We start from the raw sequence: 27,238 nt of genomic DNA on the forward strand, positions 1-27,238 counted from the left end.
GAGAACACAATCAAAACATAGGCAAAGCATTTCAAGGGCCATTTCTTCAAAGAAGGCATGCAAATGGCCAGTAAATGCCTGACAAGATGCTGAACATCACTAGTCATTATGGAAACACAGTCAAACCTACAATGAGATACTATTTCTTATTCACCAGAGTTGCTGAATTTAAAAAAAAAGGATATGGAAAAATTGGTGCCTTCACACACTGCTGGTGGGAATGGTACAGCTGCTTGGGCAGTTCCTCAACAAGTTAAACATAGAGTTGCCACATCACCCAGCAATTCCACTCCTAAATATATATCCACGATAATTGAAAATGTATACTCATAGAAAATTTGTACATGACCGCTCATAGCAGCATTACTCATAATGACCCGAAAGTGGGAACCACCCAAGTATTCATCATCTGATGAATGGACAAAATGTGATCTATCTGTATATTACAACTTATTTGACAGTAAAAAGGAAAGAAGTAATGATTGTTGCTGACATGGATCAGCCTTTAGAATGTTAGGCCAAGTGACAGAAGCCATGCACAAAAGCCCATGTATTATAATCCCACTTACACAGAATAGGCCAATCTATAGAGACAGTATTAGATGTTCCTAGGCTAGGATGGGGAGTGGAATGGGAAGTGATTGCTAATGGATACAGGAATACTTTTGCAGGTGGTGGACTTTTCTAAAATTACGTGATGGTTGTACAGCTCTTGAGAATGTACAGTCATGTGTCACATAATGATGTTTCCATCAGTGTCAGACCACTGCATCATATCACATAGAGAGGCATAGTTGGCTGTACTGCTTAGGATTGTGTATCTAGGCAATGAAATTGCTTACCAGTACATTAGTCCAAATGTATCCTTGTCCCATGACAGGCTATGCTGAAATCCACTGAATTGTATACTTTAAAGGGGAGAATTGTGCAGTATGTTAACTTAATCTCAATGAAACTATTATTTAAAGAATATGTAGGGTAATTTGCATGTATGAAAGGCATTTTATGAAGTTATACTTGACCCCTTTTCCTTGCCGCTGTGGACCTTGGAGCATAAGTATTGCAGTTTTGAGCCCTGGGGAGAGATGACTGTATCCTGTTGGAGTACCCAGCTTATGTTCTGGTTCTCAGCTCCACCAAGATCCTCCCTTCTTTCATTGCTCCCCTTTTTCTCCTCCAGGCCACCTATAATCTTGTTCTGGGGAGGTGTGGAGAAATAGTAGCTGGAGAAGCCGCTGGGTGGCGCCTGACCCCAGAGCATTGCCAGAAAAACCTTACAGTGCCTGGAAGAGGCTCAGACCTGTATTGGCAAGAAAAAGTGACTCATTTCTCATCAAAGAAAATATAATGACAGGATTATATTATAGGAGACAGGTGGAGACATGAATCTTGATTGAGGTGCTGGAAGGAGGTGTTGAATGGTACGGTTGCCTGGGCAGTTGGAATGATTGACTGGCATAGATCATAGGAAACATCACTTGTTTTTTAGTTCCTGTCTCTGGAGCCCTGCTGTAGGCAGTGCTGTTCTGGTGCCTTCAGAGAGTGTGGTCAAGTTTATGCATGCCTTGGGTGTCTCTGTTGTTGGCTCCTGACATCCTGTACCAGTCCTGGAGAACTGTGTGTGTGGTACCTGCTTGGTGTGCCTCATTTCCTTGCTAGCAAGGTTTGTGTCTTAGAGTTGACCCTCACTTGCTCCTGGTGGCTTATTTGAGGGTGAGGGCATTTCCCTTGACACATTTAGGTAGAGGAATTTGCCTAGACATCAGAAAGTTGGATCTCAGGGGATTTATAGCCAAAAGCACTCTGGTTTCCTCCAGTGCTTTGGCAAGAATTAGATCCTTGCTTCAACCACAGATGATTCTTTTTTTTTTTTTTCTTTTTGAGAGCCTTCCAGTGATGGAAGGGGTTAGTCAGGAGGAAGGATTAATCTTGGTGTCTTTCGTTTTATAAAGCACCAAGGTGGATTAAGTTGTCAGGCTCCCATTGATATGAGATTGTGAAAGAGTGTTCCTGGTCATCCCGGTGTCTTAGCCCCTGCCTATTGGAGTCTGTGATTATGAGGTTGGAGGCTAAATCAGCAGTTTATATAAAGGAGAGGATATTTGTTAATATTACTCTGCTCAGGTTATAGGTCGCTTAAAAGAAGGACTTGGTGAAAATGGTTTAGCATTATTCTGTCAGTTTCTTGTTTTTGTGCTTTATGAAGACTTCGCCTGAAGGTGGCATGGAAACATGGGACTTTTAGGCTGCAAAGACCAGGACCAGAAAGCAGAAGGTATGACGTAATGCTCTTCAAGATAGATCAGAAGGGCCCAGCGTCGTAGCTCAACAACTAAAGTCCTTGCCTTGCATGCACCACTCTCCCATATGGGCACTGGTTCTAATCCTCATGGCCTTGCTTCCCATCCAGCTCCCTGCCTGGGAAGGCATTTGAGGATGGCCCAAGGCTTTAGGACCCTGCACCCACATGGGAGACCCAGAAGAGGCTCCAAGATCCTGGCTTTGAGTCAGCTCAGCTCCAGCCATTATGGCAACTTGGGGAGTGAATCATCAAACAGAAGATCTTCCTCTCTGTCTCTTCTCTCTGTATATCTGACTTTGCAATGAAAATAAATAGATCTTTAAACAAAATAGATCATAAGCCATAAGGATTTTTTTTTAACCCAGGAGGGAGGGACACTTTTCCTGGGTTTTGTTTTGGTTTTAGTGCTATCTTTAATTACTGCATCTTTCTGGCTGCTCATGTACTCTGTTTTAGACAATACTATAGGAAGGTGCTACTGTGGGATGAAGACTGATCTTTGAAGTCGGGCAGGAAGTCAGGCGGGACTGAGTCAGGCGATGAGTACTGCACTGCCCTGGGCCGAGGTTAGCAGTGAGCTTCCTCCCTGTATCTCCTCGTGAAGTAACAGTCACTAGAGGAGACAGAAGCCAAAGTGCCTCGTAAGGTTAGCTTAATTTTCTGAGCCCTTTGAGGGTAATTTGTGATGATGCTGTTTCAGAGGTCACAATATGATTCCATGACTTAAATTAATTTGAGCAGAAGAAGCAGTTCTTGGGTCCCTGTTATGTTTGTAGGAGACTGGGCTTGAGTTCTGGCTTCTGGCGTTAGCTTGGCCTGTTTCTGACTCTTGCAGGCAATTGGGGAGCAAAACAGTGGATGGGAGATTTCTATTTCCTCCCTTCTCTCTGCATTTCAAGTAAGATAAAAAAAAGTTTTAAAAATCATATAAAGTTTTAAAATTTATTTGTTTGAAAGGCAGAGTGAAGGGGTAAAGAGAAGGAGAAATAGAGAGACAGAGAGAGAGGTCTTCGTCCACTGGCTTGTTCCCCAAATGATCACATGGCCAGAGTTGGACCTGTCTGGAGCCAGGAGCTTCATCTGGGTCTGCTACATGGATGCAAGGCCCAAACACTTGGTCCATCCTTGGCTGCTTTCCCAGGCACATTAGAAGGGCATTGTACCAGAAGTGGAGCAGCCAGGACTCAAACTGGTGCTCATGTGGGATGTCAGCCCTGCAGGCACTGGCTTTGGCTTTCCTCTCTAAGCCACAAAGCCAGGCAGCCCTAAGAGTTCTTGATGTTTTCCTCTCTTGTAATGCTGTCCTTCTTCCAGGTTGTTTGTTCATGTTGCTTCTTTCATGTCAGCTCTCTTAAATGTCTGATGTTCCTTGATGATCTTCTTGTATAAGAGTTAGGCTTTACAGAACTTATTGATGGGACTTCCTGGCTGGTACGCTTAATGAATAACCAGGTAGGGGAGGCCAGTCTCCTGTCAAGAGCCTTTGGATTGAAGCCTGGCAGACAGAGCTCTGGGTCTGGCAAGAAGAGGAATGGGGAGATGGGAAAAGGGTGTACTATTCATTATGTGAAATTTTGCCTAACTGCCTTTGTTGTCACCTCAGTGCTGGCCTCATGTGGGGTTGAAGCTTTTCAGCCAGTCTTGTTTTCAGCTCACCCTGCAGCTCTCTTTCCCATTCTCCCGAGCATTCAGAGGCACTGGTACTTGCAATGCTTGTCTTTGTTCTGTCGCACAGGTTTCTGGGTTTTGTCTTTGTTTTTGTTTCTTATTGTGCTCCCTTCTCCGTTGGCACTTAGCAGAAAGAGAAAGCTGAAATTTAAATAGTGACCAATTGTTTATCCACTTTCCGGTTTCGGAAATGTCTGTTGAGAGTTGTATAACAACTAGTTTGCTTTCCAAATGTCTTCAGTGACCAGGAAGGCGCTAAAGCTGGGAGCTGGAAACTCAATCCAGGTCTCCATGTCGTGACAGGAGCTCAATCACTTGAGCCATCACTGCTGTCTCCCAAAGTTTGAATTAGCAGGAGTCAGGAAGCTGGGGTCCGGAGCTGACACTGCCATTGAGTTCAGGTGTCCCAGTGTGGGGCATGGTCATCTGAGCCTACATTTTAAACACCTCGTCTAGTTCTTTTCTGTGGTTTGTACCACCACCACCCCATTTTTTTTTTTTTTCAACTTTGAGATTTCAGAAAAGAATGGAGATGAACTCCAGTTGGCAGAAATTGATCTTAATTCACTACACTCCACATCCCTCACAATATCAGTGCTGTGCTCTAGGTCAGGTATCACTCGTCCTTTTCCATTCTCTTCCATTGGCCATCTCTCTTCATGGAATATGAATTCTTATCTCAGACTGTTGAAATCCTAGATTTTCTTCCAGTCCCCTCTCACTTTGATTTCTGTACTGGAAATGATCACTATAGTGACTTAAATATCTAAATTCTATTCATTGAATTCTTGCAGTCCTGTTCCACTCATGATATAGCATCTACTACCTTATATTAAAAATTATCTTATTTCCCTAATTAAATTCTTAAGTGATAGTGTATAATATTGGCTTTGTAATATTTTGGGAAGGTGTATGATACCTAGGCAACTAAATATGTAACAACCATAGCATTTCAGAGCTGCATGATTTTTGAGATTTAAAGTGACAGCTTGGGCCCGGCAGCGTGGCCTAGCGGCTAAAGTCCTCACCTTGAATGCACTGGGATCCCATATGGGCCGGTTCTAATCCTGGCAGCTCCACTTCCCATCCAGCTCCCTGCTTGTGGCCTGTGAGAGCAGTTGAGGAAGGCAGTGGGAGACCTGGAGGAGGTTCCTGGCTCCTGGCTCCTGGCTTCAGATCAGCACAGCACGGGCTCAATTGGGAGTGATTCATCAGATGGAAGATCTTCCTCTCTATCTCTCCTCCTCTCCTCTATATCTGACTTTGTAATTAAAATAAATAAATCTTCAAAGAAAAGAGTGACAACTTATTTTATGAATGAGTAAACAGATCCAGTGTGGGTAAATGATCCTAAAAAGGAAACTCAAGTTATAACCTCTTTCTATAGCTCTCTGTTAAATGTAGTGATGAATCTGATATATACTTAATTCGAATTTCTGGTTAATCCAAGGTGAACCAGAGGGCACTTGTTTTTCATTTTGTTCAAAAAATTTTGTGAATATCTTTTGTTTTGTTTTAGTAATTAGGTACACCATAAGTCATTTCTTTTCTCTTTTGATAAACCAGGATCTTGAATATTCTGGGTTTTGTAAAAAAAAAGAGCTATGTAGTAGTTTTCTTCTAAGGCATATGAGTACCAGAGATACAAGGATTATAGGAAGAGAAAATATAAGCAGTTGTACTGAAAGTACTCTGGTTTAAAGAGGGAAAAAAAACACACTTGAGAGCTTCCATTTGCTGGTTCATTGCTTGAGTTTCTGTAAGTCTCTGGGGCTAGGCCAGGCTGAAGCAGGAGCTGCGCATCTACCTGATACAGATCTTCCAGGTGGGGGCAGGGCTCCCGGTGCTTCAGCTGTCACCTGCTGCCTCCCAGGGTCTATAGCAAGAAGCTGGAATCCGAGGGAAGCTGATATTGGAACTGACACAATCTGGTGTGACGTAAGCATCCCAAATAGTATCTTAACTCTTGCATTAGCTGTGTATCTCTAAGGAAAAGTTTAAAAAAATCAGTGATCTAATGTAATTAGACTACCAAGTAGACTGTAGACCTGGTGAGGCCCTATGCAATTCAAATTTTTGTTTGGCAATTGACTATGGATTATTGTTTAAATTATCCTTTGAAGTAGGATGTTTGTGGTAGAGGCTTGTCTTCATTTCTGTCCCTTACCAATCTCTCAGCAGCTATATTCAGGATGCTGAGCTAGCTCTGCAAATGTGTGTTTGAGGGATTGGATGCTTCAGGTACACTAGTGGGACAAAGTTGAACCACAGCTGTTGGCTCTTTAGAAGTTGATGAATATCAAGTGTGCCATTCATTAATCCAAAAATCCAGATGCTCTCCCTGCTCTGATCCCTTGGGAGAGGATGGGTAGGCATTCAGGAGGCTGATCCTTTCCTCTGAGATCTGGCGTTTTTTTCACTGGAGTTTTGCTCACAGTATGAACCTGAGTGATGACACTTGGTCTGATAATGGGCTGCTTTGCAGTCTTCACCGGGCAGAGCTGTTGCTAACCGAGCAGGATATGGTGGAATGGATCCTGCTGACCCTGGCCTGGGTTGGGCTTTGCCTTATGCACATTGCTTTTGGTAGAAGCTGTGGTTTCCAGATTTCACAGTAAACATTTGCCCATTATTCTTTGTGCTTTGCCTATTTCCACATTGCCACCTGGCTGTGATTGGAGGGAATTCACTGTAAAGCTGAGGTCCCTGCAGGACTAAGAGGATGAGGCATGTGTTCTTAAAACTTGTGACTGTTACCCAGATTTCCTTTTATGACTTGTGGAGTCCCAGGTGGCTGGGAGGAGGCCCTGGGGAAGCATTACTCACCAGCGCACATGGTGGCTCCAGCTACTGGCAGGGAGTCTGGGCTGTGCTGAGAGTGAGTCAGCTCAGAGACTGGAAAACTTGCGGGCTACTGGAAGCTCTGGACAGTGGGCAAGTGACTGCTCTGTCTGCTGTTTGCTCTGCAAGGACCGGTCCCAAGGCTATGAACAGGGCGCATCCTGTCGGGAGCCATTAAACCCACCAGATTTAGGGTGCCATTTCCCATGAAAGGAATGAGCTGCCTGGACATAGCACTGTTCCATTCTGTGATATGGATGCATAGATTCTGAGACAAGTTCAAGCTTGCATAATGAAAGCCGTGTATGTATTTCACTAGAATAAAAGCAGCACAGGAGCCTTTTGTCAAAAAAGCCAAGTTGTCAGTATCTGTCTTTGGCCAGTAGGGGTCACTGGGGGGTAGGCTCTAAATGGGAGAAATTGTATAATTCTATGGTAGACCAGTAAAATTTCCTGTTTTTGTCACGGCATCTTTGTTCATCAAGTATTGTTTATATTGGAGTAGAAACAAAATATTAGTTTCTATTAAGCACATTGTGGCTCTACCTAGCATTTGAAGAATAGATTGTTCCAGATACCAGGTGAAGAAAGAAACTAAAGCAGAAACAGGATTTGTTTTATGAATGAGATCTGAGAAGCAATTTAAAAAATAAAATGAAGGAAGGAAAGGAGGGTTGGAGGTGGGGTTGGGAGAAGGGGAAGAAAATGGTTTTACTCAGCATCTGATGTGTGCCTAGACACTTAGCTGTGCAGGCATCCCTTATTTAATCTTGATAACCACACTGAAGAAATATCTATTTTCATATACATTGTTTAAGGAGCCTAAAGTTCAGAACTACTAAGCAGCTTCCCATCGTCATGCATGGTTGCTCTCAGTCTGCCCAACCCGCTAGCTTCATTTGACGTTGGTCCTTAGACTCTTGGGGTTTTGAGGATTTTATCAGAATGCATGCAGAGCCTGGTGGTGGTCATTCCTGAGAACAAGTGAAAGAATTCTTGTGTGGTGGATTAGGGTTCCATCCAGGCTCTACATCCTCCAGGGAGAAGAACCTGCAGCTTCCCTCTGCCTTCAGGTGGCTACTTCTTGCTCTTTTTGACTTAGGGTTACTGCCAGGGTTTGGAAAACTGTCTTACAAAGATCTAAAATTAGCTTTGTTTGTGTGCAAAGCCTGGTTTCCATGGATAAGTAGTTTAAGTCAGCCTGACTTGTGTTGGCTTAGACTCAGTCTTTGAGCTGTGGCCTGGGCTTTTTAAACCCCAAGTCTTGTGCCACCTCTGGGCCATCACAAGCCTTCCACGTTACCTCATTGTTGAACTCCTGGCTGCTTTGTCAGCCACATAAGACTCTCCTGATTTCTGGCTTCATCGAGAAATCTAAAATCCATCACTTCCTAGTAAAGCACCTAAAAACATTTCCCAATGAAACGTTTTTTAAAAAAAGTTTAGGAAAGTATTTTAAAAAGGCACCCTTTCTTTACCGTGCATTTATTTTCAAGTGATACTTTGGATACAAATAACAATCATGGTAAGATTCAAGAATGATCCTCATGGATAGTTCTTTTTTAAGACTTATTGATTTTTTTTTTTACTGGAAAGGCAGATTTACAGAGAAGGAGAGAAAAAGATCCTTCTTTCGTGACCACAGAAGTTGAAGCTAAAACAATCCAAAGCCAGCAGCCAAAAATTTCTGAGTCTCCCACATGGGTGCGGGGTCCCAAGGCTTTGGGCCATCCTCTACTGCTTTCCCAGGCCACAAGTACGGAGCTTGCATGGGAAGTGAAGCAGTGGGAACACAAACTGGAGCCAATATAGGATGCTGGTGCTTGAAGGTGAGGATTGGCCTATTGAGCCATGGTGCCAATCCTTTTATTTAAGATGTTGACTACCAGAGTTTCTTGGAAAAAATCTGATATCTAGATTTTACTATTTTTAGTGGGGAAATATTCCCTATTTGATTTATTCAAGGAGTTAGTGGCTTAGAACTGTTAAATGCCCTGCTTTACCTTGACTTGCCTCTTGACATAGGTTGTTGACAACTTGGTGCTCTGCTAGGGTATGGATGATCCTGTATAGTAATCATATGACAGTGGTTAACATTTATGAGTTAATGTTTAATGCTTCTAAATCAGTTAATGCTCACTGTGTCAAACATCCCAAACATTCTGTCACTTTATCCTCACTGGAGGAGGCTGGCGTTATGGTATATTGGGTAAAGGTATCTCTCTCTCTCTCTCTCTCTCTCTCTTCTTCATATGCATACACACACATGCACATGCTCATTCTGTCTGGCACGCTACCTTTCAAATAAGTAAATAAACCACTTAAAAATTCTAATACAAGAAGAGATAACTTTATTATTCCTGTTTTGCTGGAGAGGAACTGAAGATTGATGAAATTAGTTCTGACTAAAGATGATGGAGTCAGAATTTGGATTTAAGTTTAGTCAACAGCCGCAGAGTCTGGATACAAGGAACAAATAGTTTTCAGAGTGTATTTTCCTCTTTAAAAGGCAGAAAATGGATAATGGATATTTCCAATGCGCTGCTGGAAGAACAAATTTTAAATGTGCTAATACACAAAAACAAGTTGGTGAGGTGATAGATATATTAATTCATTTTATTTAATTTTTCTACAATGTATACATACATGAAAATGTCATAGGACCAGTGTTGCGGTATAACAAGTTAAGGTACCACCTGCAGTGCCAGCATCCATTACGACTGCTGGTTAGAGTCCTGGCTGCTCCACTTTGATCTAGCTCTGCTAATGTGGCTGGGAATGCAGCAGAAGATGGTCCAAGTACTTGGGCCCCTGCACTCACAATGGAGACCTGGAAAAAACTGGGCTTTTGGCTTTGGCCTGTCCCAGCTCTGACCATTGTGGCCATTTGGGGAATGAACCAGCAGATGGAATATGTTTCTCTGTCTCTGTAACTCTGCCTTTCAAATAAATAAATGATTTTTTAGAATAAGAAGAACAGTGTGTTTTTCAAGTATCTTTTCCCCAGAGCTGCTTTGTTGTTATTTTCCTTTTCTTTCTCTTTCTGAAAGGTGACGGCCTCACTTGCTGAGCTGTACAGGGTGGCCGCAAAGTTTGGACGTTAGGCAGAATCCATGTGTGGAAAGATTTCCAGAGGTGGAATTTCAGAATTAATAAACTGGCTTCAGGAAGAAGTCAGATTTATAAACCTGTTGTTGGAGTCACATTCCTAGGTATATTTGGAACTTTAGTGTTTGAAGATGGTTCAACTTTTTTGAATATTAATTTCAATGAGTTTAATTAATTTTAATTAATTTCAAATATTAATATTAGTGAGTTTATGTAGAAGAGCCTTTTGAGTTGTTCCTGATGCAAGACAAATGCATTTCTAGGCACTTGCTCTCTGTTTTTGCAGGCAAATTAGGTAGATTCCCAGAAAAAAAAAGCAAGTTTATATGTGGAAAATATTGATGGTTTTTTGCACCCAGTTTTCTTTCTAGTTTGTTCCCCACCTTCTTTCATTATATTCCTTGATCTTACAATGCTCTTTAGTCCTTGTTTATAATTTATTCACTCTTTCTTCAATCAAGGACTAAGGTTTTAAAAAGGAGGGTAAGCATTTATCCTGTGCTGGGATCCCATATGGGCATTGGTTTGTGTCCTGGTTGCTTCACTTCCAATCCAGCTCCCTGCTTGCAGCAGGTGGATGAGACTGGGATTAGCTGAATTAGATTAAATAATTTGGCTAATAAATGTGAAATCGTCAGTTTGCCAAGGTTTTGTAAAGTCTGACTAATATTCAAAAGTCAGTGGCCACATATGCTTTTTTTATGCCCTTTGAAATAGCTAGTAATCATTGAACACATATTGAGCACCTTAAATACATCATTAACTCATTTAATCCTTACAGTTTTGTGAGTCAGGTACAATGTTACCATATTATAGAGAAGTACCTTGAGGTTCCATGAAGTTAAGAAAGTTGCCTAGCAGTGCTAAATGTAGTATGGAGAGTAGTCTGCGTTTGAACCCAGGCACACTAGACTTGCAGTTATTCTGCTGTTGTGATGCTCATGTAGGCTAGGCACACTGAGCCAGAAGTAGAGAGATTTTCTCTGCTTCAGTGATGAAACATGAGTATGTGGAATACTCTGTACCAGATGCTTTGTACTTACATGTGTTGACTGTGGTCTCAGCGCCACATTACTGCAACACAGAGCAGTGGTGTATCTGTGTATCTGCTGTGAAGCTATATCCTCTGCTTGTCTGCAGTAAGATGCTACCTGTTCCCATGGGAGAAGGCAGAGGACAAAGAGTTCAGGAGAAGTGGGCCCCTGCGCAGTGGCCTGGTGGCTAAGGTCCTCGCCTTGAATGCGCCCGGGATCCCATATGGGCACCAGTTCTAATCCCTGCAGCCCCACTTCCCATTCAGCTCCCTGCTTGTGGCCTGGGAAGGCAGTCAAGGACAGCCCAAAGCCTTGGGACCCTGCACCACATGGGAGACTTGGAGGAAGTTCCTGGCTCCTGGCTTCGGATTGGCGCAGCACTGGCCACTTGGGGAGTGAACCATCGGACGGAAGATCTTCCTCTCTGTCTCTCCTCCTCTCAGTATATCTGACGTTGTGATAAAAATAAAAACAAATCTTTTTTAAAAAAAAAAAGACTTCAGGACCAGTCTTTGAGGCCTAGATTGTGCCATTCTCAGGAACCCAAGATTTGTAGTCATGTGTTATTCTCTGTAACAAATTTAAATCTCAGATATATTTGTAGTTTTCTATAAAAAATTCTCTTTCTGGAAGCAGTGCTTTTATAGACTTTGATCTTTTAATGATGATAGGTCTTAAAATTTCAATGTGCACCTGCTGAGATTATGATTTTTATGGATATCACTTATTTTGAGACTGAGTGAAATCTCATGTCAGTTTAAATAAAACACACAGCATACCTTTCCATGTGTTCTTTTTGATCTCAGCCTCAAACATGAATGTGTTTCTAGGGCGTTGCCTTCTGTTGAGGTTTCTTGTATGTCACGGTTGAAGGGGACCATCCTGACTTGATGTGAGTGAAGTAACCTCAGAGAAAGGTGGGTCTGAAGTCACTGCAAAGTTCTGCCTCCTGGCTTCGATGATTTGGAGTCCTGCCTACTGACTGTTAGCAAAGGATGTGCTGGGAGGTGCAAAATGTGACTTTTAATGGTTCATTCCTTATATAATAAACGATCTCTGGAAAAAAAAAAACACTAGTCACTCCCTCCTGCCAGCGTCTAACAACTTCCTGCAAGTTACAGCACACAGATCCATCTTCGCTTCACTGAGTTCACTTTTCAAGTCTTATGCTCACAACGGCAGCTCCCCTCCACTGCCTTCCCATATACATACATACATGCCATGGTGCTTCTAAAAGTTTGTAACAAAGTGGAATTAAAAGATTAGTTTATTTTGAAATCCATTCGTATTAAAGTTTCAGAAAGCTTATGAAAACTGTGTGTTAAACAAGTATGCATAGATTTGAAAAAATATATATACCAAAATGAACTTAAGTGATATCATCTGGTCTCCTGATTCTAGAACTAGAGTCAGAAGGAGGGAAGAGGTGCTTTTGTTTTGTTTTGTTTTGTTTTTAAGCAGCTGCTTGACAAATATTAAGCAAGGCCATCTTTGACCGTCACAGTTCAGGAGCTTTCTTGCTTCTCCTTTGTAAAGGATGTGTTTGATCATCTTTGTGCCCATGGGATCTAGCATATACAGTGTATATTTAAACTGAATGAATGCACTGCTGTGTGTCCCGTGAGAGGGAGCTCTGGCTTAGTCTTCCTTGGAATCATCATGAGTTTTCTCTCTCCAGTGCTATTTTCTTCAGTAAACATATATCACTTGGCAACTAGAATTCTCTTTTGATCTTAGATCTTCTCTCTCTGATCCCCTGTATAGCAAAATTTCTTAAAAGCATTGGTCTTGGGCCCAGCCGATAGCCTAGCAGCTGAAGTCCTTGCCTTGAGAGCGCTTGAACACACCGAGATCCCATATGGGCATCAATTTTAATCCCGGTGGCCCTGCTTCCCATCCAGCTCCCTGCTTGTGGCCTGGGAAAGCAGTGGAGGATGGCCCCAGGGCCTTGGGATCTTGTACCCATGTGGGAGACCAGGAAAAAGCTCCTGGCTCCTGGCTTCAGATTGGCTCGGCTCCAACCATTGTGGCTGCTTGGGGAGTAAACCATCAAATGGAAGATCTTCCTCTTTGTCGCTCTTCCTCTCTGTATATCTGCCTTTCCAATAAAACAAACAAATTTTAAAAAAATTGCATTCACTATTCCAACAGCTAATCCAACATCTCCACTTAGTGTATGACATATATCTTAAAAAAAAAAAAAGCATTGGTCTTAATTGTCCCTCACTCCTCTTCTCTTTCTATCTTAAATTATTCTAAGCAGGATTTTTTTCCACTGTGCCATTAAAATAGACACCAGTGACTTCCACAAGACTCAATTCATTGATCATGTCCCAGGCCACATCTTGGTCCATTATAAGATCTGAACAGGTTAATTGCAACCTCCTAACACACTTCTTTCCTTTGCTTTCTTAGTCTCTTGCTTTCACTCTGTAATGGATTCTTCAAATAGAAAACCCTTCTCTTTTATTAGAAAGGTAATTGTGTAGGTATCTAAAGCAACTTTTATATTTACTTACTTGAGAGAGTGAGAAAGAGAGAGCTCCATTCACTGATTTGTTTCGCAGATCCAGATGGTCATAAAGGCCAGGCCTGGTCCAGTCTGTAGCCAGGAGCCTGGAGCTTTCTCTGAGTCTCCCAAGTGGGTGCAGAGGTCCAAGTGCTTGGACCATCCTCTGCTGCTTTCACAGATGCGTTAGCAGGGAGCTGGATGGGAAATGGAACAGTTGGGTATTAAACAGGTATTTATATGGGTTACCAGCATCATATACAGTGCTACAATGCTGGTCCTGCAATTTTTTTTAAGTTTGCTGAAAGTACAATATTTTTATATACCCAAACTGTAATAGACACCCTAGAAATATCTAGTTTGATGGAAAGACAAAGTTACAGCCCCTATTTTCCATGATCGAAGTAAAGATGGGATTAGCTGTGTCCCATTTGTTTTGTTTAGAATACCTTTTCAGGGAAAAGTAGATGAGTGGAGGAGTGATGCGGCTGAGACTGCTGTGGGTTCCCTTCAGGTTACACAAACTGCTTCCGTGCCTTTGTTTTTATTAAGTTTGCTAAGGCATAATTTATACAGTAAAATGCATCCTTTTAGATGTGCACTTTAATGAGTTTGGACAAGTGTGCCGTCATGGGCCCATCACCACAATCCATGTATACAACATTGCTGTCATCTCCTGAATTTCCATGTGTCCTTTGTGGTTCACTTCCTTGATCCCACACCCCTTCTGCCCTCCGGTCTGTAGTTGGTCATATTCATGGAACCGGGTAGTATGTATCTTTTTTGGGTTTGACTTTTGTTTTGTAGCATAATATATGTATCAAATCAGTTCTTTCCTTCCAAGATTTTATTTATTTATGTCAAAGGCATTTAGAGGAAAGGAAAGACAGTGTCTTCCATCTGCTGGTTCACTCCCCAGATAAAACTACAATGTCTAGCCAAAGCCAAGAGCCAGGAGCTTCATCCAGGTTTCCTACATGGGTGGCAGGGGCCTAAGCACTTGGAAAATCTGCCACTGCTTTCCCCGGCACATTAGCAAGGAGCTGGATTAGAAGCAGAGCAGCAGGGACTACCACAGTGTGGACCTCTGTTCCTTTTTCTTGCAGAGTAGTAGTCCTCTGTGTGGGTATGTAACAGTGTGCTTCTAAGTTCACCAGTTGATGGACATTTGAGTCATTTCCAAGTTTTGTTTTGAGTAATGTGGCTACAAAGCACTTTGTGTACAGGTCTTTGTGTGAACATCCGTTTTAATGGTTCTTGGATGTTTTCTTCAATTTTTCATTGCACCTAAGTGTCAGGTCTGTTTCCCTGCAGTCTATTCTGTGTGTATGCTTCCTGCAGGAATATTCAAATCCTCTGTTTTCACCAGCTGCCTGGCTGCAGGTGGGTCAGGGTTGCCCTGCAACTGTACCGGGGCTTGTCTGTCCTTGTATACTTTGTTTCCTCCTGACAAGAGTACCCCTGAGTGCTCCTAGAACTTCTCCCTTCTGGCTACATGCTGAAGTCTGGCGCTCTAGCCCAGCTGGGAATGGAAAGTTGAGAGAGTGACGTCCTCAGACACCCTCCCTTCTTGTGGAAGGGTCTGAGGTTTGTTTGTTTAAGCTGAACAGAGGATGCCAAAGATAGAGGTTTGAGTCAGCTTGACGCTGGCTTAGGCCCTCCTTTTCACTCTGCGCGGCCCTGCTTCCCTCCCCCAACTCCTGCTGGCCACTCGTTCCCCGGCTTTGTCCGAGATACACTGTACAATTTTAGTCCCAGGCTACAACTGCCTGTAGAAAGCCAGTCAGAGGCGAGATGGATGAGAAACCGCCAGGAAGTTTCTGACAGCGCTGAGCTGGGGGCCCCCGTGCTGATAGTGCAGGACAGCAGTAAGCTCAGGAGAAAGGCATCCAGGCCAGCACGGAGTGGGGCGTTGGGACTGACTCAAGGGGAGAGAGAAGACAGGCCCGAAAATGCCGCTCTTAGATTCATCTTATTTGCCGCCAACGGTCTTTATTTTGACTCACATTCTTGGAATTGCTGGTGTTCTGTACTGGAAGAGACGTGCCAGGGGCAGAGCAGGTAAGCAACAGTTATTCTTTCATCTACAGTGGGTCCAGTGAGGGTGGGGTGAGTGACGGAGGTCTTCTCAGTTGCCCTTCTTAAAGGGCCAGTGCATCTTTGGGCTGAGACGTTGGGGTATAGGGTGAGTGGATGTGCTGAGGAAATGGGTTGCCCTGGGGCCACTTGGGGACCCAGACTCTTTCCTGTTTGGTGAGGCTGTCTGCTGAGGGTACTGGTTATAACGGACTGACGAGCTGGAGGGAAGTGACTACTAGGTACCGACCATGTCCTTCCTCAGAGAAGCAAGTCTGTCCTTTTGCGTCTCCGAGCAGTCTTTTTGGATTCTTGTTTCTAACCAAAAGCATTCCGTTAAGGCTGTCATCCTCCTTCAGGGTGTAGGTTTGGGGAAAATTTCTGGGCTTGGTAGGACTGGAGAAGTTTCTGAATTTGTTTTTATTAGTGGGTAAGAAAAGGCAGAGGAGGAAGGGTCGGTGAGAGGAAAGGGTCAAGTGATATCTTGCCAAGATGCATCCTGGAACTGGGGTGCCTGCTTTCTCTTTGTTATACAGCTGCTTCTCCTCTCACAGCTTAGCTCTGTGCATGCAAGTCTTGCTCTTCAGAGTAAAGAAGTTCACTCTTTTCTCTAGGGAGTTGATTTCTGGAAACTTTTTCTAAAAATTGTTTTTAAATTATGCAAGATTCCTCTGCCTGGAGTTTGTTGGGGGTGCATTTCTATTATCCAGCATTTAATAAGGTCTCCGTTTTCTCCGAGTGCACCCTCGGTCTCCCTACCTGCAGTACTCCCACTGTGATTTTGAAACTTCCTGTTTTCAAGCCAAGTCATATAGACCCTTGTTCCTGTGGAGTTTACAAGTTAGGATGGAGATTTGATGACTTATTACTTAACTTTCTATTAAAAGTTCATGAATGCTTGGCAGAATTACAGTTGGATTCAGTCATTCCCCAGTGCCCTTTCCAGTAAGTCTCAGAAAAGCTTTTGAGTAAATATCCAGATCCCAGGATGTGTCTGTCAGCAACAGCAGGGACAGGTTTGCTGGTGTGGTGCTGTGTTTTTAGGGTACCCAAAGTGGCTGCTCTGTGTTCTTAGCAGGAAAGGTTTGGCAGGTAGGCTGGGGTTATCTGACCCCACTTGCTATTTCTTGTGAAATGAGAAAATAAGTGCCATTTAGGCAGAAGCTTCTGGTTTCTTTTCCTCATGTATTACAATACTGCCATTTCTAACCCAACGATTGGTTCGTGTTTTAGAAGTTCGTTTTCATTATCAGTTTTCCTATGGAAATTAAGAGCCATTGCCCTATCTTTGCCTTATCTTGAATGTTTTAGAAATATTCATTTGTAAACATAAAACATTGAAATAAAAAGAAAAATACATTGTAAAAGCTTTTTATTTTTATGATGCAATCTTGATTTTAGTACCTAAATGTTGTATTGGGAACGTATTGTGGTCAGTTTATGTGTAAAGTTAGAGCAATGATTTTCAGTTGAAGACTGTGGGTACCAAGCCTGCCAAGGAGGTACTTAGATTCTGAATCCATTTGTAATTTCAAGTTTAAGCTGTATCATATTGATTAGACTTAACAAAAAGGAAAGATGAGCCCAGTACAGTAGCCTAGTGACTAAAGCCCTTGCCTTGCATGCACCAGGATCCCAAAAAGTGCCAGTTCTAATCCCAGCAGCCCTGTTTCCCATCTAACTCTCTGCTTGTGTGTCTGGGAAGGCAGTCGAGGATGGCCTAAAGCCTTGAGACCCTGCCAGCACGTGGGAGTCCCAGAAGGAGCTCCTGGCTCCTGGCTTCAGGTTGTCTCAGCTCCGGCCATTGCGGCCACTTGGGGAGTCAATCAGTGGACAGAAGATCTTCTTCTCTTTCTCTCCTCCTCTCTGTATATCTGACTTTCCAATAAAAAAATAAATAAAAATCTTAAAAAAAAAAGACAAAAACATGTACTCTGTCATTCCTACTTGCCATTGGACATTGCCAGAAGGCTTTCTCTATCATCTCTGTGTGATTATTGTACCATTCATTAATGTACACTCGATTAAAAACATGAAGATAATCTCTTCTGAGCTGCTCCTTCTCATCTCAGATGTATGCTATCACAGAAAATGGATTATAGGCATAATAAATTTGAAGCAAGACTCAGTTGTAAGGTGTTCAGTGCATAGTGGTGACCTGGTGACACATTGCTGTGATAATATTATAATAATGCTTACTGTCTTTTTGCACTTTGTTGTTATGTCACTTTTCTTCTTTTAAAGTTTTATTTATTTGAAAGACAGTGATAGTGGTGGGGGAGGGAGAGAGGTAGAGAGAAAGGAATTTCATTTCCTGATTCATTCCCCCAAGTGTTTACAAGAGCTGGGGCTGGGGCGGGCTGAATTCAGAAGGCAGGAACCATCCGGCTGTCCCTGGTGGGTAACAGGAACCGCGTGCTTGGGCTGTCCACTCTGCAGTACCTGTCAGGTGCACTCACAGGAAGCTGATCTGTGGCACAGAGTAGGTGGGAGGATCCAGGAGATGGGCATCCCCAGCGGCAGCTTGACCTGACACCTGTTCATGTTTACAGGCTATAAAGGATGTGCATAGTTTCAGACAGTGAAGATATTCAATTTTGCAACATGATTTCTGCTGTTCTTTCTGGCTTTTGTTTCCTTTTATTTGACCAATAACCTGGAATTGCCAGACTGATGAAACTGCTGCTGTCTTTTCTGTTTGTGCGAACCATTTTTAAAAAATTGGCTCTGCAATAAAATACAACACAAACTTGATGCTGAGGATAACATAATTGCAGTCAGTTATTTTCCCAATATATGATTCTTTATTTAATCTAGCTTTAAAATAAGTAATATGACCTTGAGCACATAATATTGATTTATACTATGAAATGCTGCTTATATACATGTTCTGTATGTTGAGTTTTATATACAAATTGTTTAGAAAAGTGTTGTCAGAGGTGAAAATCATTGCACTGTGTCATCTCTGAGATCGTGTTCTAGTAAACTGTCATTATGGATCTAGATTTTTCAATTCATATATTGTTAACAGTTTAAGTGTATTCTGGCTTGCTGTAAAACCCAGCTTTCTACTTAGTCTTACTCTTGCTGGAGTTATTCTTACTTTGCTTGAAAGTTTATGACTGTAGAACATACAATCCTTGTGTTGCTTACTGGAGAGTTCTTTTATAAACCAAATGTGGATTGTTTACAATTCATACTTTGTAGTCCAGTTTTTACCTAGCACAGATCAACTCTGCTCCTTCTTCTAGGTGTCAGATTGGCTTGTATTTCAAAGCTGCCTTCTGTAGCTGGACACCTCCCTATCATTACTACATCCAGTACTAGGATTCCTTTTTGGCAGTTGGATTTATTGTTTTTACTTTGAAAGTGTGATGACTGTGTGTGTGGAGAGAGAGGGGTGGAGGAGATGCAGCAGAAATGTGTGGAAGCAATTACTCAGTGATTGATGAGAATTGATTAAATGCTGTTAAGTACATGGCCTTCACAGCCACGTTCTGACATCATCACCTTTTCAGCAGATGTAAACAAGACACAGAAAGACACAGCTTGTATCAAAACTGTACCATGCCTACCATGCAGGCCTCAACCCTCAGTGTGTATTTAGAATTTTGAATAATTTTAAACGCACCTCACCCACACATGAATTCATGTGTATTATGTCATTATTCTTAAAACCATCTACTTCCTTATTTTTTCATTTCCAACCTCACTCGGAATGTTGGAGGAACCTCTTACTTCTCCCATCCTCTGCCCCTCCCATCTGCTAACTGTGCCCAAAGTAATCTTTCTAAAACATAGATATGTCACTCTGCTGCTTAAAATTCTTCCCCTTTGCTTTTTTTTTTTAGAAGTTCAAACTCTTCAGTACAATGTAAAAAAAAACGGTTTTTATGATCTGCTTTTCCCTCCACTCCCCCCCCACCGCCTGTTTGACGAGTTTCATTTCCTGTCTTAGCATTCATTATTACATGTCATTAAAAAACCTGCAGATCCCTCCCTGAAATGCCCGTTTCCTCCTCTCAGTGGGAATGCTTGGTGCTGGTCCTTCAGAGTAAGTAGTTACTGCCCCAGAAAGCTTTCCTGGACTTCCTGTTCTGTGCTGTGGTAGTAGCCTTGCAGTTCCATGAATTCAAATCTGTGTTACCTTCTTGCTTGGTTTGTTTCGTCTCTTCAGTTGCTAGAACAGGCTCTCTTACTCATCTCAGCATCTCAAGCATCTGAAACAGAATTACGTGTCACTAAAAGTTACTTGAATACACAAGTGAAAATTAAGACGGTTTTAGTTCTCAGTTATATCAGGAACTGGGTGTGACAGTGATCTGGCTGCAACATCTATTACTTCTTCATTGAGCAACAGGGTTGATCTGGCTGATCTGGCTGGCCAGGTGCGGGTCCCCTTCCTTGCTCGCTGCACCCTATGCGTCCCTCCTGAAGCTGCTTGGTCAGAGGGTGACTGACCCTGCTGAAAGAGGATCGGTTGTGCTCCCCTGCTAGAACCTCCAAACAAGTTCTCAACTTATATCAGAAACTGTGCTCTGTTCGCTTGTATGTTTAAAAGGGTGTGGCTTAGTTTAATATGTAGCCTAAGGTGGTTGACTGGTATAGACTGATTGAGGTTATCCTGTGTCTTAGTTTATTAATGTCTCACATTGTTATAGTAAAAGGGCTTTGTGGTTACTTGAAAAGAACACCTGAGGGTTTTGTTTGGTGTGTGTTTTCTTTATATGTAAAAATGAATGATTGGAAAATCTGATTTCTTAAAGTTCTTTCCATTTCCAACATCCCACTGGGAGAATTAGCTTAATCCCTGATTGCATCAACTTGCCCCCACCTTAATTGCTGTTTTAAAATTAACTTTTCTTCCCTCATTTGAAAGGTGGAAAAAGAGATAAAGAGAGGGGCTTCCTTCCGTCTGTCTGTCTGGTTCACTCCCCAACTGCCCACAGCATCTCCAGCTGGGACTAGGCAGGAGCCAGGAGCCTGGAACTCAATCCAAGTTTCCTGCATAGGGATCAGGGACCCAAGTACTTGAGCTGTTGCCTGCTGCTCCCCAGGGTGCACATTAGCTGGAAGCTGGAATTGGGAAGAGCTGGAACTCAAACACAGACGCTCTGACCCAAGGGGTGGGCATCCTCAGCAGTACGTAAAGCCCGGTGAGAAATATCTGTCCATCCTCCCCCACCTTTTGACAGCAACTCTATTGCACTATTGGGTCATGTTAAACATAAGATCAGTTATGAAATAGCAAAACCTTGTACATGATCTGCTCTTTTATTCCCCTTTAGTCACTGCTGTGTCTGGTTTTCTTAAATCTGGGTGTACTAGCTAAGGCATTTTTTGAACCTTAGGCATACTGGCTTTGTTTTGTTTTGTGAGGTTTTTTGCAGCTTTTTACTTTTTAAGATTTCATTGACTGTTAGATTTCTCCATTTATAGTTACTGTGTATCTTTGTGTTAACTACAGATTTGTTAAGCATGTAATAGGTACTCAATAAATATAATAAAATAGATCTAATAAATCTTTACTCAAATAACTAAAGCACTAGATGTTATAAGCAAGGTGGAGTCTTTGTCTTTCTTCCCTTTATGACTTGTTCACTGGATGTGTACAGTGTAGTAAGAGGCAGAAGATTTGGGCTGTGTTCTGACTTTTCTGCTTCCTGGACTATGTTAGACTTTAAACTTTTGGTCTGAATGAAAAGAAAAAGAGAACTAGAGTCTCGAATTTTCGGAGATTCTGGCACTGCAATCCTCTGGCCTGTATTTGGAGGACTGTGGTTGAGAGTAAGGTGAGTATCTGGAACTGGCCCATATGACTGGGTGATATTAATATGGGCCTCTGTTTCCTCATCTGTAAAATGGGTTAATAATGTTGCATGGTTATTTTGAGTTAGTTCTTAGAACACATTCTGCACATGATTAAGGACTATTTAATTGTTCCTATAATTATTATAATTGTTTCACAAAAGTTACAATTAAAGACATAATATCTTCCTCTGGGCTACTGTTATACAACTTACAGTTGGAAATTAAAAAATGTGATGGAGAGCCTGGTGTGGTAGCCTATTGGCTAAAGTCCTCACCTTGGACGTGATGGGATCCATATGGTCACCAGTTCATGCCCTGCGGCCCCGCTTCCCATCCATCTCCCTGCTTGTGGGAAGGCAATCAGGGATGGAACAAGGCTTTGGGACCCTGCACCCACATGGGAGACCTGGAAGAAGCTCCTGGCTCACTCCTGGCTTGGGATTGGCTCAGCTCCAGGCATAGCGGCCACTTAATGAATCACTGGACGAGGGATCTTCCTCTTTGTCTCTCATCCTCTCTGTGCATCTGACTTTCCAATAAAAATAAATGAATCTTTTAAAAAAAAATAGTGATAAGCTATGAATCACTGTCTTACACTTTAGAAGGAGGTTTCTGTGCCTGCTTTTATATCTTAGTCATGGCTTATTTGGGGACATTTGAGTAAAGACAGTAAATATGCAGCTTCAGCTTTCTGTGCTGCAAGGAAGCCAGCACCTGTACATTTTCAGGTAACTTCTGCCCACTTGTGGAGACACTGACTCCAGCCTCTTTATCTTTTCACTTTCTGATACTCACAGAAAGTTGGGTGAAAACAAAGGAGGAATGGCCAGGATACTCACTCTGCCAGCCCGTTTCCTTAGGGTGATGGAAAGCTGACTTGTCTTCAAGTCCAGTCCTCCAGGTCAGCAGCATCTCTCTCTCTTTGGGAACCTGCCAAGGAAGCCACGTCCCCTGATAGCTCGATGACCTTGTCTCAGGCTCCTGTTTCATCAGTCTGCAATGCAGTCAGGAGGGACAGGGGAGTGAGGATATGACAGGCTTTGATTCACATTCCTCAGTCTTTACCCAGTAATGATTACTTTGATGTTTGAAGACTCCAAAATTATTTACTATTTTTAGAAGTTGCCCCATGTATTTATTCGGGATGCACCTTAAATCTCCAGTTGTCCAGTTAAGTGTTTTCGTTTTTTAAGTTTCCTGACAACATACCAGCCGTCTCTTTATTCACAACTTGTCTACCCCAGTTTACTCACTCTGTGTAGGTCACTCTCAGAGATATGGGGTATCACAGGAGGCACAATTCTGGAGCTGGGCAGAAGGATATGTCACCCTGGTCGAGTTATTTAGCCACTGAAGGAAAAGATAATGCCTTTTTTTAGAGAATCATTGAGATTAAATGAAATTATATTTAGAATTCTTCGCACCTTACCTGTGAACTTGCAGTTCTGATAGATGCTCAGTTAAGGGTAGCTGAGATGATTGCTAGAGCCTGGGGTACGTTGACAAGACAGTCCCTGCACTCAGGGAATTTAGGCCTGAGGGAAAAAAAGCTCCCAAATATGAATCAGGAGATGTTTGTGGATTTTTTTTTCTTTCTTCCTTTGCATTCATTTTCCTAGACCAAGGTAAATTCTAGGCAGACTCTTCCTCTTCAAGACTAAGAAGAATGTGACAAGAGGGGCAGATTGTGTACAGTTGTCACAGGATACTGGGGTGACTGGGAGCTTACCTAGGGAAGGATAAAGTTAGCTGTGAGTCCCTTTATTAGTAAGCAGTAACAAGATTACCAGCAGTTTGGAGGTGGGAGGGGTGCCCAGCTGGGAGTGAAGGAGGTCATCCTGCCTCTGAGGCAGCTCCCAGGGCTTGCTGCAATGGGGTGGTCTGCTGGGCAAGCCCAGGTTTGCTTTTTTCATTTGTAGTCTTTTGGGCTGATCTTTGGATACTGGCTTTCGAGTGCCACCGCTCCTTCTCTAGTTCAGGAACAAGATTGCAAATAGCGTTAGCCTGAAGAAGCTGTTCTATTTAGGGAGTGAGAGCAGAGGGCCAGTGAGGAGGCCCTTAGCAGCAGCAGTGCCCTCCTGAGTGGTGTGGGGTGGGGTTAGAGTGTCTGTCCTGATGTCCCCAGAGGCCTGGCTCTTCTGTTCCCTGCTTGGGTCAGAACTGTGAAGAAACAATCGATAAGGGTGGGCCATCTCAGTGAAAAAGGCCTTCATTGTGTTTCTTCAGCATTCCAGTGTCTGGTACAATTAGCCAGAACTCAGAAAACAAGTTGAACAAACAAGCAGACAAGCAGTCTTCCGCTGATGGATAAAGGGATTTCTGGCACAGCCTAAGCGCACTGACTGTGAAAGCAAAAGTGGGAGGGTCTGGGACTTCGAGATGCCATTCCTGACTGGATGAAGGGAAAGAATGGAGCAACCAGCAAGCTGCGTTTTTGATGTTGATGAAATCTGCAGAGCTAATCTGCTCAAGGCTGCGCTGTTTGGGTCAAGTAGGTGGAATCATTGAAGAGAGGCCACAACTCTTCCCTTTGGCTAGCTGTAGTAAGGGGAAGTGAAGGAGAGCTTCCTTTTGGAATCTAGGACTGTTGTTGGCAGTGGATAGCATTTGGGCTTGCTGCGTCGTAGTCCCTCTGGTGTGAGACCTTGGTTGGTTAGCACGTGTATATGTGTTTCTGTCTGAGAAGAGAGCCTGAGGAGCAGGTTGTTGGGCAATGGATGCACTGTTCCTGACTTGGCACTGTGGTTCACGAGCTCTTCTACAGCTGTCTGAGACTCACCTGGTTAGAAGCTACTGTCTGAAAATGGAGGGTACCCCAAGGACCAGCTTCTGTATGTGCAGCTTACTCACCTAATACCTTGACTGGACTTTCGGACTTTTGGACACTCCACCTCTGCAGTCTGTGTAGCCTGGAGACATACAGCTGGTGCCGTTTTGGGAGTGCTGTCTGCCTGAGGACCTGGACCCAGGTTTTGGAAGTGCCCTAGGGAGGAGCTTGCTCTCTGACCTCAAGGGAAGAAGGAGGTCAGTAGGAAGTTGTGGGCGGAGCCACTTCTCTGTTCTCTCTTTCTGTTCATCACACGCCCTTTTGGCTGTCCGTCTCTGCACCTCAGCCTTTTTTGAGGAGTGGCAGAGGGTGCCTGGGCCACTACCTAGAGGCTCTTTGAGATCCCCTCTTCTTAGGTGGGGCCAGCAAGACACAGGGGCGCCATGTGGCCCAATTACCAAGATGAGCACGAGTTCAACACCCACCTGGCTTGCCGCATGTGCTGTATGGGTTAGTATGTGAAGTTTTTTTTCTTCCTTGTCTGGGCCTGAGGATCCCAAATAACCCTTGTTCTCATTGACTCATAGGATGCATGGCTTTTGAAGTCTTGCAGGCATCACCAGCTTTGAGCTTATTAAAATGTGCAGTAGACTAGCAGGGGGTGTCCTACTTCCTGGGGAACCTCTTACACTTCCAGTGACTGGCGGTTGAGCCTAAGCTTTGGGTGTGGGGCTTTTTTATAGAGGCTGAATTCATGTTCACGCTTCTGCCTATGTCAGGAAACCACTTTTAAGTTGTGTTGCGAAGTGCTGAAAGTCCAGAGGGTATTTTTAGCAGAAGTTGGTTGGTTATGAGTCTAACTCCAGCTCACTGGGAAGGGGGAAGGGTGGAAGGGAGGAGACATGGTGTAGGTTTCCTCTTTGGGTCTATTGCTAATTGTCTTAACTTCTGCCAGCTATGATGAGAGAAAAAGGCTAGAAGATGGTCTGGGTCAGAGACCTTACAGGCTTGGGAAAGAATCCGGTTAGCTGTGACTTAGATAAGGGAGAAACCTTCATTGAAATAATCCTCCGTGGCCTTCAGCAATCTCTTTGGGCCACAGGTTTCATTTCAAACTCTTGGATATACAGAATGGTGTTGGACTGAGACAGTAATTCTCAATAAAATGAAAAAGAGGGAAATGTGACGTGTCTTTCGTAAAGCCACACTGCAACAGCTGGGCTTTATTCTGAAATTGCCCTTCCTGATTTTTTGTGTACTGAAAAAGTGTCTTATGAAAGAGTTGTCACTTGCTGGTAGCTTGTTTTTAGATTTCTTTAGTGAAATGAAAGATTGACAACTTCATTATACTTTCTAATTATTGTTTTAGAAAACGTAGCTCTGTGAAATCTGAATTTGGGGACTACTGGATTGATAATCTAATGGCTTTTAATTTTGTGCTCTTTGAGTCTCTTAAGTGGAAAAAAACTGTGGATAGGCAGATGTGAATTAATTGAAATTGCTGCTTCCTTGGTGAGTGGGAGACGTTAGAAGAATCTCAGAGAAGCAAACTCTAAGGTTCTGCTCTTGTTTCCTGACTGTCAGACAAGTGCTGCCAAATAGTTAAGTGTGTTTTGAGCAACAAAGCTGATACTGTAATGTTTGGGGCACAGCAAGGGACAGGATGTTTGTTTGTTTGTTTGTTGTTAATCTTTTCATCTTCCCTTGGGTATCTTTGAGATTTCCTTCCTGGGACCTGAAATTACCTTATGTGTCCGAAGGTGCTGGGACATAAATGGATTACCAAAGGTCTGTTTTTTTCTGAAGTGGTGAGAGTACCACTAACCCAAAGCAAAAGCGTTAAAGCCCCATTCACTCTACCATGTTGAATCAGCTCGGGGCACGTCAGCCTAATAGTTAAGAAAGTGAATTTTGATGTCAGCTGGGGATGGGGCTGCTGCTTTACCGCTTAATAGCTGTATAAGCTGAAAATTGCTGAACATTTGTATGCTTCCATTTTCTTATTTGTTAAAGGTGATTAAAATAGGCCCTACTCATGGGATCATTGTGAAGGGATATTAAAACAATTAGTCCTGTGCTTTATGCATAATCAGTTCATAAATGCTAATGACAGTATAGCAGTAATAAATGAAATGTATCTAATATGAAAATTCAGTGTCATCTGCATTCATTCTCCCTGTACAAATTGAGGCATAGGAATGCATAGCTGGTTGCATAGCCTTTGCTTCTCTGAGATGTCTTGGTGGCTGGAAAGGGTATTTGTTTTAGAGCCTTGAAGCTCTGCTAGCCACAGAATGTATGAAATTGCTGTGGGAAAAGAAGACCTTTCGAATACAGATATTGTGTTAGTTTGCTTGACTTTGTAGTTTTTTGTAAAACTCCCCATTTGATTTTGGTATGGCTGTTTGTAAGTGGTATTTGGGGGGCCTCTGGCCTTAACCCAAACTCATACCTTTGCAGGAAGTTGATGAATATCAAAAATGTAGAAACCATGTGCCGGAGACCAGGAAATCCAAGTCCTGCCTTATCTTGTTCAGCCTAGCTGTGACTTCGTCTGCATTCGTTAATTTCTCTGAAATGGAATCTTTTTATATTTAAGATGATTTTTGAAGATTCTTAAAACTCTGTGTCTCTTTGAAATATTTAGTTTTTTTGAATGAGATATTCTAATAAATACCCTAGAAACTATTGAATTTTTCTTTTCTTCCATTTCTGTGGCTTTTTTTCTTTTGTGCTGTGCTTATCCTGGGCTTGTTTATTGTTGTAACTTCAGTCTTATATTTTCTGATACCTAGTAGTTCAATTGATTATCATTAGTAAAAATCGAGCTTTCCTAAGAGATCAGATAAACTTAATTTTTCCTGAAGTTTCTAAATCCCTCTTGAGACCTTTTACTCTTACCTTTCCTGAACCCCTAGTGGAAGTACAGTTTGCATCTCTTTCTCTCTCCTTTCCCCTTGATTGTATAGGTCTGTACTCTGTTGCCTTGTAATGAATCCATGGAGATAGTAGAGTATAGTGGTCCATGAATTAACATCTGAAAGGCTTCGACTTGAATCTCGAATCTTACTACTTATTTTGTGATTTTTTTGTGGGGGGTGGAATTATAAGTAAGTCTTTTA

At 42.7% G+C, this 27,238-nt stretch overlaps 1 protein-coding gene across 7 annotated transcripts in view; it reads left to right on the forward strand.

Annotated features, from left to right (window-relative positions):
- MACF1 (microtubule actin crosslinking factor 1) overlaps nt 1-27,238 on the forward strand; it is a 366,624-nt gene that overhangs the window by 97,617 nt on the left and 241,769 nt on the right. For 3 of the 7 annotated variants that reach the window (XM_040974260.1, XM_040974261.1, XM_040974262.1), the window contains exon 1: nt 15,067-15,523. The exons of the other annotated variants lie outside the window; for them this stretch is intronic. In XM_040974260.1, the coding sequence (XP_040830194.1) occupies nt 15,415-15,523 (109 nt within the window). In that variant the 5' untranslated portion in view covers nt 15,067-15,414. Of the gene's footprint in view, nt 1-15,066; nt 15,524-27,238 lie in introns of those variants that run through there. 7 annotated transcript variants of the gene reach the window in all.

Source organism: Ochotona curzoniae, unplaced genomic scaffold (assembly GCF_017591425.1).
Source record: "Ochotona curzoniae isolate NIBS_2020 unplaced genomic scaffold, NIBS_Ocur_1.0 contig_2404, whole genome shotgun sequence".
Lineage (NCBI taxonomy): Eukaryota > Metazoa > Chordata > Mammalia > Lagomorpha > Ochotonidae > Ochotona > Ochotona curzoniae.